Source organism: Myodes glareolus, chromosome 10 (genome assembly GCF_982192425.1).
Source record: "Myodes glareolus chromosome 10, mMyoGla1.1, whole genome shotgun sequence".
Classification (NCBI taxonomy): domain Eukaryota; kingdom Metazoa; phylum Chordata; class Mammalia; order Rodentia; family Cricetidae; genus Myodes; species Myodes glareolus.
The window spans coordinates 42,830,351-42,844,363 of NC_142035.1; the positions used below are offsets into that span (position 1 = coordinate 42,830,351).

A 14,013-nucleotide genomic window follows, 5' to 3' on the forward strand; every position below is an offset into this window, starting at 1 on the left:
CTTGTTTGGGGCTTAACATGGATCTTTGTTGTTATTGTTGTTGCTGCTGCTGAGTTATTTAATACTCATTTTGGATCTTGATAATTATTCTGTGCCTGGAGTTGTAGAAGCAATTCCTCTCATATCTCAGTGATATTTGCAACCTTTGAGATCCATATTTGGGCAACCTTCCCCCTAGTCTCCTGGCCCTGGGCATGTAGCTATATACTGTCGTGTATCCATTTGTTTTTAATCATAATTATTTAGTACTCTACTATACATATTTGTCTCCTCTTTTTTATCCTTTGATTATTTGCATTTTACTATTATTGTTGGAGAATCACTAATAATATCCTCTAAAATCTATCCTATAGAAACACAAAAGATTCTCTAACAATTTCTATAAAGACTATATAATATAATTCTATATTTTATGGTTTGCTTTATAATATAAATATATACATATTTAACATTTTCTATTAAACAGATCTACAGATACTGTTGCTACTGTAGACAGAATTTTTATTTTTATTTAAATTACACCTAGCAAGTAAGTGAATTACTTTGTATTATATATTTTCAGTGTTTTCTTGATGCACAGATTAAATTTAAGTTGTCAGATATTTCTAGATCTTATTTCCCTCATGTCGCACACTGAAACTCACAAGACGGAAACATATTTGGGAAAAGAGAATGGTGGGGAGTGGGGATTCGTTTCAGACAAGAAGGCTGGAAGATAGACAGCATGCCTGGCCTCACCACCCTACGAGTGGATCACTCTGGCCTCTTTCCATTTCTGCTAAATCAAAGGACAAGCTCTGCTTAGGTCAGACTCTGAGTCTTTTATTGTAGCTTTCTATTTTAGGACTGCAGGCCTAGTAATACCTCCTTCATCTCTCCTTTAGATGACGATAAACGAAAATTACCCCAGGCCATCAGCAAACTTTTATGTCAATAAGAACACAGCAACAGTTTCAATACCAGACATGACCAAAAGTCCAGTGGGGAAATTCTCTCTTAAGGAAAAAGGGTGAAGCTGAAGAAAGGCCACCTTTGCACCTGGGGAAAATGGAAAGTTCAGCCCTCAGAGGCACAGAATCAAGTATTGAATGAATAAGCTTCCTTTCCTCTCTGTGACTCTAAACTTGCAGCAGCTAAAAACGAATAAAGGAAGGCACAACAAAGAGCCAATGTAACAAACAACGCTGGATGCGGAAATCATTCTCTCATCAGGCAACTGTGCAACAGGGAAGCGAAGGAAGATCTAAAGTAAAAGAGACAGAATTTGTAAAAGCTGGGCTTTGTGCTCAGATAACTAGATTTGGGGCAGCTAGGCAGAAAGGACCAGTGAGATGTGCCCAGTTGGTAATCTGCTCGCTAGTGTCATCTAGATGAATTGACAAATGTAGAAGGTACTGCATGTGGTACAGCATTCAAGGAGAGCAAGCACTGACTACAGTGGGATTTTGTTAATTATGTGTTCTAAGTACTAAAAGAGATGCTTTTATCAGAGTTTTGCAAAGCAATGAGCTGTCGTGTCTTTATGTCTACACACACACGCACACACACACACACACACACACACACACACACACACATGAATCCATCTTCTGTATTAAAAGGATCTACATTTACAGATTCAACCAACCATGGAATCATGGATCAGAAATGTTTAAAAGGGGGCTGGAGAGATGGATCTGCAGTTAAGAGCACTGGCTGCTCTTTCAGAGGTCTTGAGTTCAATACCTAGTAACCACATGGTGGCTCACAACCATCGTTAGTGGGATCTGATGCCTTCTTCTGGCAGAAAGACATAAAAATAGAGTACTTGTACATAAAATAAATAAATCTTTTTTAAAGAAACATTTGAAAGAAAAATTGGACTTATGGTGACAATGTCTAACCATTTGCTCTAGTTATTAGTCTGTGAACAATGACAAGAACACCATCATAGCATGCACATTGCATTGGGAACTAAAAAGGAGTCAGAAGGGACTTAAAGTACATGGAAGTATGGAAGACTATGCGCAGTTTTAACACCACATACCTATATATAAGATACATGAGAATCCACAGATTTCGGTACCTATAGGTGGTCCTACCATCAGTTTCTCATGAATAGTAATACTGAGGTATCACTCCATATTCAAGTGCAACACTGTAGATGCATGGATAGATGAATTGTTGGATGGATGGAGAACTACTTATAAATTAGAAGATTAGATATCTAGGTGTTGGAAGTTTCAGTATGCAGCCTTTAGGACTTCAGTTCTCTTAACTCTACTGCTTCTGCAGAATGCCCTCCAGGCCAATCCAGACAAGGACCAAAGCACAACACAGTGGAGGACACCATGTGTTGTTTTCCATCCTGGGCTCTTGTAAAGTCTTACACAGCAGCTTTTGATCATGTTTCAGTGTCCACGATAAGATTTAAATGCTGCTTACAGATTCTAAATATGACAAAGTTGTGGGGTAAGCTGTAAGCATCTAGGCACAGAGTTTAAGGGGGGAAAATGTCTGTAACTTCTAGCTGAGCTTAAGAGTAAGCTAAACCAGGGAAGAGGGAGTATGTATGAGCCGTGTGCAAAGCTGTGCTGTGATTAAACCCGGCTGGGCACATGCACCATGTATATTCATCTCTTTCTAGAAGATACCTGCTGGAATATGACGACAAAATAGCCGTCAAGAGTTAGTCCACTTTTCTAATAGAAATCTTTTATTTATTAATTTTTTAAGATCTATCATCTACCTTCTAATGTTTCCTTTCTGACTGATGAGGGGGCTGGTGTTTGTGTGTGCCGCATTTTATTTTTGAGCAGATACCATTAGGACAGTCTGAGTTTTTAAGTATGAAACAGTTTTTAACTATGCACGGAGTGGGGTGTATGTCAGCAATATATAGCATCTGCCTAGCAAGCTCCTAGGTTCAGTACCGAGAATCCCAAAACTAGAAAAAAAAATTCTGACTTCAACTTAGCAAATGCAAGCCTTTTCGCAATGAAAGGGACTGGGTTTTTACAAAAAAAAATGATATTTTAAGCCTTTTCTTAAAATGTTGCCAAACCTTCCTATGAAAGGACAAACAAATTAAAAGAGAGAACAAGAAAAGGCTGGTGCCACCTAAGCCATATGCCTCTTGTTCCTGAGGGACCCAGCGTTCATGAAGCTGGTTGCTATTCACCTCATTATAAACGTCTCTCTGTCACAGAGGTGTTGGGGCACGAGAGGACACGGTGTCCAGGAGATCTGAAATTAGGTTAGAAATCTCCCAGGTGACCAATTCCCTCTCAATCGACTCAAGTAGCTGGCTGCACCTGGCCTAGCCCCTGAGCTGCCTGCCTGAGAAATGGCTGTGATTTCAGTCTCAGCAGAGATGTCCCTACAGCATACTCCCTGAAGATGCGAGGACCACGCATCCAGTGAAGGGACAGAGGTGTCCACCTCCTTTCTATCTGCCAGAGGAAACGGACAATTTCCTGAGTTGCTTTGAAATTCTGCTCCCCACAGAACTCGTTTCCCCCATTTCTTGTGTGAATCCGTGTCTTGAGCTAAAAGCTGTTCCTCTCTTTTATTGACTACCCCACGAGGAGGCCAAGCCTATTAGAGAACTCAGGGTACCTTCAAGGAAGAGCAGTGTTATATACACTCTGACCTGCAAATCTTCCTCTGTCCTCTCAGGGCCCAGCACCTCACTACTGGCCTAGGCTTCCCCATGGCCTGACGTCAAGAGAGTGTCAGAACCCACCGTGTGAGTGAGTCTGTGGTCTGGCAGAACTCACACTGGTCACCAAGCTGTCACTATGTCCCTTTTTGCTTTTTGCTAGGTTTCAGGTAGACTGCCCAGGATGTCATTTTCTGTTACTGGGGCATACAAAACTTCCCTGCCCTCCTGAGAAACAGGATAAGGAGAGCTACGAGCCAGTCCAGATTTTTCCAGATTGTGGCCCAGAGAGGCATACTCAAAACCACATCTCCTACTCTGTTTTCTCCCTCCCCTTCTTCTTCCAAGTCTGCAGCTGGAAGGCCCAGGCTTTCCTCATTCCCTCTCCCTTATCCTTAGCTCCACTGTCTTTGAAATGGTAGTAAGACTAGTCTCTCAGGCCTGGCTTCTGGGCTGGAAGGCTCAAAAGGAATTCAGAGAAAACTCTTGCAGTCCTGTTTTCCAGAATGTAGATCCCATGACAGAGATCTTCTCCTGCGGAGACTCATCCTTCCCTTGAAGAACTCCTCTTCAGGGGTAAAGCTACAGCTTAAGGTGGGAAGAAAACCTGAGCTGACTATGTGCAAAATGTTTTCCCTGTACTAGGAGGTGGAGTGGATTCTAGTGACTGAAACCAGAACTGGCAGCCTATTGGGTTGAGGGTGCCTCAGTAGGGCAGCCAGGCAAGTCCCGTAGTCATGTTGTAGGGGGATCTATGTTATAAATATTATCACTAGAAGGCACTAAAGAGCATAAGAAAACAACTTAGTGTTCAAGTGGTGTCTTCAGGGGTGCCTATCCTTCTATTTCACCATAGTTTTGCTGTATATTTACTAAAATACTGCTCATGGTAGTGGCTGGGGAGAAAATCATGCTACACTCAGGGAAATAGGTGAAAAATGTTCTTTGGTCTTTTCTATGGCTACCATCTCCTTTAGTCCCTCATGTCAAAGTACACTCAACTATAAATTGCAAATACTTCCTAACTTCTTGGAACTGGGTGTCCCTCTATTTCCTTTGCTTTCCCATTGTTTGTCTAAAACTTGGCTTCCTTCAGTTTAAACGTTCAGAGCATGTTAGACGAGCTGTCTTTCATTTCTTGCTTCCTCCTGATCCTACCAGTGTTATGTAGACCCCATCTCTACTTTCTACTGATTGCTCAAAACCAATCAGTTACTGATAATCTCCTAGTTACCGACACCAAGGAACAGTCTTCAGTGACTATAGTTTGAGTGAGTCACTCACTTTTCCAGAGCAGGAAATTTGGTTCCAGGGAGAGATGAGATACTTGACAGTGACAGATTGGTGGATTAGTGGGTTAATCCTGGGGTGGCAGCTTGGCTCCATCTTGCTATGTGTAGACTGCCTCAAGAGGGGCTCAGTGGGTGCTCAGCAGAAGCTAGTGGTGCATTCTGGGACTTCTTAGCCTTCAGGAGGATCAGCCAAAGAGACTATTTTCTGCATAAATGACCCACTCTTGGAGAGCATGTAGTAGCCATAGAAAGCACACAATGGCTTCAGGCATAGTGGGCAGTTCCCATCATGCTGATGCACTGATTTTTTTTTTTTTTTACTATTGCTTCCCTATCTACTCTAGATTTTTCTCCTACCTTCTAGATCCTCCCTTTCTGTCTTTTCCTTCCTATTTTCCTTTTTACCAGATTTTTAATGTTCTCTCTCTCTCTCTTTTTCAAAGCACATGAAGGATTTTATGTACCCTGGCATATAAATTCAGGTAGACTTAGGGTTCTCCATCTCCCCTATCTTCACCAATGTTTTATGCATGCAAATCTCACATGGAGATAGGGTGAAAATTTTACATCATTTGATGATTTCTGTTTGAACCCTTCCTCCTGAAACCTTACGATGCGCTGTCAAGACCCAAAAAGACATCAGCAGGTCTCCACTTGGGACACAGAACAGATCCAAAGAGCAGGACCAGTGCTGTCAATCATTCTTGTGGAACTTTGAACAAGTCATTTCAGCTTCCTGTTCCTTACACTGTAGAGCCCACAAGAGTGACTTTGCCCTCGCTTCTGTGAGAGGCTGAAGATGAACTCTTTCAAATGGAAACTCATTTTTCAAAGTCTGAACAAGCCCTGACTTGCTTGAAGATGATGTAGAAGGGTGATATTAGAGAGATACGCTTCCCACAAGAAAGTCATATTTTATCCCTGAACTGCTTCTTTCTCCAGCATCCATTCAGCTTCACTTATTGCTACTTAAGACTTATAGAAAGATTGAAAAAAAAAACCACACGTATTCTGTGAAATGAACCAGGAAAGTGTTGGTTTAGCATCAGCCACGATTGAGTTGAGCCTCAGCGGTGGGAGGATTGTTAATGTGACAGCTGGGTCAGTTTTCAGGTAGAACCATTGCTGACTGGTTACAGAATTGTTATCAAGACTGGACTTATGCTTTAGGGGGCTCTTTTGTTTCCCCCCAAATAGTGCCTTCTGGGTATCTAGGAGACGGCTATTCAAAATGACACTACGACCCCTCTCCTTGCTGTGGGATGAGAAGAGTATGAAAGGTAATATAATTCAATAGGAAATCTTGTTTTGAGGACAATGACTGGGGGCTATGGTTTGAATATAATTTGTACCCTGTGAAACCCATGGTGCAATTTAATCTCCATTATGGGATAGTAAGAAGTAGAACAAGGTGAGACATTTAATAGGTGATTAGGGCTTTGCCCTAATGAATAGTTTAATGCACTCATGTGATTAATAGATTAATGAGTTAACCCAAAGGGGGGGGCAGGACTGCTCTAAAAACTTGTTCTTGTCTCTCACCATGTGAAGCATTTTGCTACCTTGGAACTCTGCCAACAAGAAAGTCATCATCAAACGTGGCCTCTGGACCTCAGATCAGCACCATAAGTGCCAGTAAACCTTTTAACAGCTCATGTAGCCCATGTATTGTATTATGAGCAACAGATATAGATTGCAAGGGATAATCATTTTCCTACAGTGGCATGCTCCAACAGGAACTCTATTTAATTATAAGAGAGACCCTGGGCCAGAAAGCCATGGTCTGAGCCAGTGCTGAGCTGGCATGGGTTTAACAAGGGGCTCTTTCAGAAAGAAGTGCCCTAGTCAAAGAATTAGGCATTTTTCATGGTATAAGTTCTTACACTATGTCCAATTTTTAACAATCAAATAGATGACTTTGAATGATGGGTTGAGGGAAAATATAGTTATAACCAGCATACAAATCCTACAAATGCAAAAACTTAGGAAGATGATGCTGAGAGCTATTAAATAATAAAGTGATAACGTTGGGGTATTAATTTTTTATTTTATTTATAACATTATAAAATTAAAAATTTAGCAATAGTCATATTTAACAGCCAATACAAAAATACTTGAAAAAACCTGAGAATTGATTTCCATATGCCAGTGGTTTGTCCTCAAAGAATAAAAAGACAATAACGTTAACTTAAACAATATGTAATGCACCTGATGTGGGTGAACGTATTGGTTTAAGTGTTTTTAACACCTGTTGATGTTCTAGAATGTTATTTATGGATATCCAGCTCTAAAACAGTGATTGAAGTCATCAGAAGCTAGAGGTGTGACAGTTTTCTATAAACTCTGTGACTTGGATGTGAACAATGCATTTCCTTTTCTATGAAAAGCAAATCACTGGGAAGACATTTGCTTACTGTCTTGTCATCTAAATTGCATGGTCTTGAATTTGCATCCTGAAGCCCCAGTTCCCAGGGGGACTGTATCTGGGATGAAGAGAAACCAGACAGCAGGGGTCATGCCCCATGTTTGCGCCAAAGCAAGGCTACGCGAAGACACAGTGAACAGGCTCTCTCTGTAAGCCTGAAAAAGAAGTAACTCCAGAAACCTTCCTACAGGTTGAATGTGGACTTACAGACCCTCTGATATGGAGAAAACAGATTTCTTTTCTTGGAGATCTGGTTTGTTTTTTGTTATGGATGCCTGAGCAGACGCATAAAGCAAATGGTGAGACCGGACTTAGCTGCGTGACATGAACATGATGCTCGTGTCTAAGGCTTTTTATAACGCTGTGGGTATCACTTTCTGTCTGCCCCTCTGCCTCAAGCTTCAACTCAGTCCTCTGGGTCTCAGTTCAAACCTTGTCACCTTGGTGACACCACCTGCGGTTTTGGTTTCCCCAAGTAGCTGCTTGCTCTTTCCTGCTACAAACAGCTTTCGTTTGTTTTGGCTTCTCTTGAACTGAAGGTGATTCTCCTGCCTCAGTCTTCCAAGCACTGGGATTATACATAGAACCACCATGACGTCTAGTTTACAAAGAGCTTTTTATAATGATAATCTTGGTGGGTTTTTACCAATGCAAATCCCTTGGAGGCAAGTGGCCCACACACTGGAAATGAGGCATGTAACCATTCAATTAAAAACGTAATTGAATAAAAATTTTTCACATAGTGAGGAGCCTCCTGTGGGCAGTGACTATTGCACTGAACACTCAGGCATTAATAGCTTCTGTCCCTGCAGAAAGTCCTATTGGGTTCTCCACAGTGGTAGACAATCAACCAATGGACACAAGGTAGCCAGGCATCTTTCCATTTTCCCAGTTCAAAACTTAATGCCTGCTATGTAATAGGCATCTATTAGCTGAATTAACAAAGGAAAACAGTGGACATTGTTCACTCAACTGTATCACTGTAAAAGAACCACAGTTCCCACAAGCCATACGACCAAGCATGGACACCCAAACTTTTATTATTGATCGGCACAAAGCTAAAAGCAAGCTATTTTCATTTTCTCCAGGATGAGAACACCAATATGCATCATTAAGGTATAATTATAGACTCCATCTCTCAGTGGTTAGTTTGGAAGAACACTATCGATTCTAATTTATTTTTTCTAGGCCATCGAGGCTTCGTTGCTCTATCAGTGACCCTATGGACTCATTAAATCTTTCAGCATGATATTTATGCAACTGTTTAATGAGTCCTCCAACACCTTCGGCTCTCTGAATCTCATGCCTATTATTTCAGTGGTAAATGTCTGTCTTTAATTAATCATCTCCGTCACAGACTCACAGGAGACCACACAAAGGTCACAGAACTTTCTGTTGGTGAAAGGATTCTTTGTTTACACATTTAAAGGTCTTCAAAGACACACACTGCAGACTTAGAGGTCCCTTTAAGGGTTTAGACATCCTTACTCTCAAGAGAAATCCCTTTATTTCTTGTCTAAATCTTCCTAAATGTAACCTGAAGCAGTTATATTGCCTCTGTTGCCAAAGAAAAAGAGCAAGGTGAGGGATCACACTCTCCAGAGAAGCCCCTTCGTGCTTCTTAAATTCAACCTAGAAGGAGATGGTTCTCTTTCAAGATAGTCTTTAGACTTTTTTTTGTATTCCCCAGTGTAAACTAGGGCATAATAAGTAGAACATCAAAGATATATGAAAGCCAACTGCTTAACAAGTAAAACTATGCCCATAGCACAACCTACACACTAGCCCCTAGTATACTTTAGCCCCTGGTCCACAGTAACCCCTTATAGACACTAGATCCTAGTACATGCTAGTCCCTTTCTGGGATATTTTAGAAGAAAGCTGAATTAACAAGAATGCCTATAGAGCTCTGGGGATGTGGAAGACTTCACCAAGGAGAGATTAGGAACAGTAGAAAGAGTAAGACGCCAAGGACACCAAATCCATTTAGCCTCTGGTTTGAAGTCAGCACCTATATGCATATGCTAAATAGTGAGACGAGGTTGTGGGGGTGGGGGATCACTAATCTCTCAAACCTCTGTTTCTTCAAGCGTACAACACTGAGAACAAGAAGCCAGTACAAGTGTTGTGGTCAGAAGGTGTAGACAACAGAGAGCGTGGGATAAAACCTACTTTAAAATTACTTTAATTAGGATAACGTTTAATACCTTTCTATTGCCATTAGTTGGCTTTTAATATGCCAAAGCATGGGGGAGCTATGTGTTCTATTCTTTTGTGTTCCCTGTTGCAAAAGTCTAGAACACATCAGGTACTTAATAAATGTTTGTCATTATGTTGCATTTTCCCCAAGGTAATGCTGTTAGTATTTTTAGAAGTGGGTCATTCTATGGATCCTTAATTTTTTTCAAAGACTCACTTTATTTTAATAATGTTTATATAAGTGTTTGTGTATGTGCGAACTTAGGTGCCCTTGGGATCCAGAAGAAAATGTCAAACCCCTTGAAGCTGGAGTTCAAGGCAAATGTGAGCTGCTTGGCATCATGAGTGCTGGGAATGGAACGTGGGTCCTCTGCAAAAGCTTAATAAACTTTTAAAACTGCTGAGCCATCTCTCCGGGTCCCACCAGGTTTCTTATCTAGTGATTCACATCTATACAAAAGGAGCAGACACTTTCTTGAAAGTTTGCTAGACAGTGATTTGTCACTACTAAAAACAGAAGCTGTAAGGATTAGAAGTCTGGTCTACCCATTCAGCGCCACCTATTGATCTCAGCTAATATCAAGGAGTGTACGTTTTTCATCAGTGAAGAAGTGTGCACTCACCGTTCTAAAAACATGGACCTCAGCTATCGCATACCCGTACACTAGGGACCCACCTTTTTCATATCATAAGCATGAGAGTTGTATGTCCTACTAGCTCTCATTAATTTGCTCATTTTCAATTGCTGTATATAAGTAGAAATGTTTAGTAAAAAATAAGAAACATTTTGGGGAAATTAAAACTGGAACAGAAATGACTATATACTGTTACATAAGAATAATATGTATTTTTTTAAACCATAAAATACTATAATTAGCTTTTTTCTGGTTTAGCAGTGAGACCTATTTTCCATGAAAAGTGTGAGGTTAGTTTATTTTTACATCACCCCTGCCTCTGAGCAGCTAAGGGGAGCAAAGTAAAAATGTGATTAAAGATATCTTTTTGGAAGTCCAGGTACTATGGGAATACTCTTTTAAAAGATACATCATTTTGGGTTTTTTTGTTTGTTTGTTTGTTTATTTGGTTGATTGTTTTGTTGTTCTGGGCCAAACAGAAAGCCCAGTTGTTATTCTGAAGGGAATGAAGTTGTTAATGGGACGGCAATAAGCCCAACAGAACGCTAGGACAAAATGTAACATGTATAATCTCTGTGTTTGCTTTGAAAATAATCTTGTATTCTTTGGGCCACTGTCATTTGTATCTTTCGAGAGACTCCAGAGTTCTACTCATAGCAAAGAATGCCTCACAATGGCTCCTAAACAAAGCCAGTGAGATGGCTCAGCTGGTAAAGGCACTGGATGCCAAGGCAGATCAAAGTTTGAACCCTGGGACCCACAGGGTGGAAGCAAAGATCCAACTCCTGCATGCTGTCCTCTGACCTCCACCCGCGTGCTGTGGCACCTTCCCTCCACAAAAAGAAATAAACCACCAGGCAGCAACAAACAAACCAAAAAGATCCAAATGAGGAGGGTGTTTCCAAACCTCCCCTGTTGCTCACGGTACAAGATGGAAATCAGTATAAGCCAACCCTCCTCCTCCTCTCCAGGAATGAGCTTTATTACAGGGCACACAGTTGTCACTGATGAGAGGATGTCAGAAATCATGATGAGGCTGTAACTTTGCTCTCAAATGTTGTTTTTCTCTCCTCCTCCTTTTCCTTCTCCTCCTTCTCCCTCTACCCTTTCCCCCTTTCACTCACCAAGAGAAAAATAATGATATCAATGGGCCAAGCTTATGGTTAGATAAAAAACATAAGTCAAGTATGGCGGCAACTTACAGGTTTTTCCATATGCTTAAGACAGGATGTAGGAATGTTTTAGAACCCTGACAGTCACATCATGGTCACAGGGAATGTGAATGTCTAGTCATTAAATGAAAGAGCTGGCTAGAAGAACAGATTCTTCTATCCAACTAGACCTCTTGGATCAGGATGTGTACTTAATAAGATGCCGAAGTAATTCACAGACCCCTAAAGATTTACTTGGCACTGAGCAACTGGTGAAGAGGGCCTGCAGGGATTTACTTTCCTTCCTCAGGAAGGAGTTGCTTGCAACCATTTTTGGACATGCTTCTATATTATGTTACATCACAGGGCAACAAATATTTCAAGAAAAATATTTTCAGTTTCACTGTAAAACTCTATTTTTGTTACATCAGAAAAGCATCTTGCTATTAAAAAACATTGCTCTATTTTAAAATACACTTTATTCTTTAATCTTTTAATTCCTTACTGCAGTGTCTTCATGGAATATAGTATAATATCTCAGTACAGGCATATGGCATGTGCGGATCGGGATAAGGTGATTGGTGCACCCATTACCTTAAACATATAGCATGGTGTGTGTGTGTGTGTGTGTGTGTGTGTGTGTGTGCACGTGCGAGCGTGCATGTGTGTGAAGGGGGGGAGAGCAAGAGTGTATGTGTACATGTGTATTGAACACATTCAAAATCCTCCCTACTAATTATTTTTTAGTGCACAATAAGATGTTGTCAGCCATAATTAGCCAGGCTATTGTGCAGTTAGAAATTTGACCTTTTTTTTCTCCAACCACAAGGATGTCTTCTTCCAAACACACACGCTCTGCAATGGCACAGACCAGTTTTCGAAGTAGTGTAAAGAATGCAATGAATTGTCACAACACAGCTGCAAGCGCAAGTCCCCCGGTCAAAGTTCAGATTTGCCGTCTGCTCCAGTCTCCAGCTGATAACCCTACTGCAGGGGTGTAATCTAGTGTTCTTGCTTCCACAGGGTCAGGGTCATGACCTGTCCTCTTAACTCCAAATGTCGTGTGATAATAAAATCAACTTTGCTGAATTTTTAGAAGGAACACTATGATGTGGAGTAGAATGGACTAAGATGATCCCCTGAGAGACTCCCCTTTAATTTGGGGCTGTAAGGAAAGGGGGACAGTGAAAGTCACCCGAAAATCCACTTCCAAAGTGGGAAGAACAGATGAGAAGCAAGGAAAGAAAAAGGAAGATTAAAAAGGGAAGCCAATTTTGTAGACAGAAGCAAAAGGAAGAAAGAGGAAGAAGAACGAAGAAAAGGGATTTTATGTGCACTGGAAAGAACGCAAAGATGCAGAAATCATCACCAAAGGAGTTTAAGAAAGGCCAAGGAAGCCATCCCAGATTTGTCGGAAATTTCACAGGAACTAGATGGGACCGTGGAGGAGGGAGGGCAAGGACCAGATAGGCAAGCCCACCCTGTCTGCACAGGGGATGGCCACACACCACCCTTCTCTCAAAGGGGCCCTCCCATCCAGTCCTACCTGGCTAGAAGGACGGCGCTCACCACTTGAGAGCTTGAGGGTTGGGGGGAGTAAAGTTGGGGGGAACAGAGGGATCCTCATGGCAAGTTTCCGACAACACTGAGGAGGAGCCTTCCCCCTGTGTGGAGAAAAAGGGAGGCTGTCATTTCTATGGCAAGGAAATGGCTTTCTGAGTCACCTGGTGTTTCAAATGTAGGTCTGGGTGGCCCCCTTGATGTGCCATCTGGAGTAGCAGTGTAACACCCCCCACCGCCCCTCAGCACCTGCAGGGCAGCACAGGGCCCAGCTGGCTTCAAAGGCACTGGCACTGCGAATTGACTTCCTGACTCTTCCCCATCCTCTCCAGGGATGAGACGCCGGACGTGATGGCAACTTTGTGTGTCCCACTCCGCCAAGAGACCCGAGAAAAGGTGATATTGATTGACAGCTGTTCGGTGGGTCGAGGCAGCCCAGAGTTTTAATGCTCTACTTGCATTCCCGAAGAGAGACTGTTTTAAAACCAAGTTAATTTAATTATCCTTCCACATACATAAAAAAAAAAAAATTCAAAACTCTTTCCTGGAACTCCCTCCAGCAGCGTATCTATGTGACTACCGGAATCATGCTGAGAAGGCCATGGTGGCCCCTGAGCCAAGCAGCATTCAAATTTATGTGGTGTTCTATAGCAAACAAGTGAAAAGATTTACTGAGCAGCAAGCATGGGGCAGGCATTATTCCTGGTTTTCTGGAATGCACTGCACGGGTATCATCACATAGAAGTGGAGGAAACAAACAGAAGAAGCTCTTGTCCCCTGGCAGCTCACACCCTACTGGGGAAAGACAACCAGACTTAGAAAAGAGATCTGACTGAATAATCAGTAGGACTAAGAGAAAAAGGAGGGAAGGGTCAGAAATGGAAGTTGGTGGTTGGGTGCAAATTTAAGATTTTTTTCCTTAACCTTCAAATGTATTGGTGTTTTACCTCCCTGCGTGACTGTGTACCACGTATGTGCCTAGTGACCACAGAGGCCAGAAGAATGTGTCGGGTTTGTAACTAGAGTTACAAACAGCTCTGAACTGCCATGTGGGTGCTGGGATTTGAACCTGGGTCCTTTGGAAGAGTAGCAAAAATTAACAACCTCTCCA

General features: G+C 41.7%; 1 protein-coding gene across 2 annotated transcripts in view; it reads right to left on the reverse strand.

Annotated features, from left to right (window-relative positions):
- The window catches only part of Plcb1 (phospholipase C beta 1), a 700,152-nt gene that overhangs the window by 60,096 nt on the left and 626,043 nt on the right, over positions 1-14,013 (reverse strand). Inside the window, exon 32 of one of the 2 annotated variants that reach the window (XM_087911177.1) lies at positions 12,889-13,006. The exons of the other annotated variant lie outside the window; for it this stretch is intronic. Within the exon in view, the coding sequence (XP_087767303.1) occupies positions 12,908-13,006 (99 nt within the window). The 3' untranslated portion in view covers positions 12,889-12,907. The remainder of the gene's footprint in view (positions 1-12,888; positions 13,007-14,013) is intronic. 2 annotated transcript variants of the gene reach the window in all.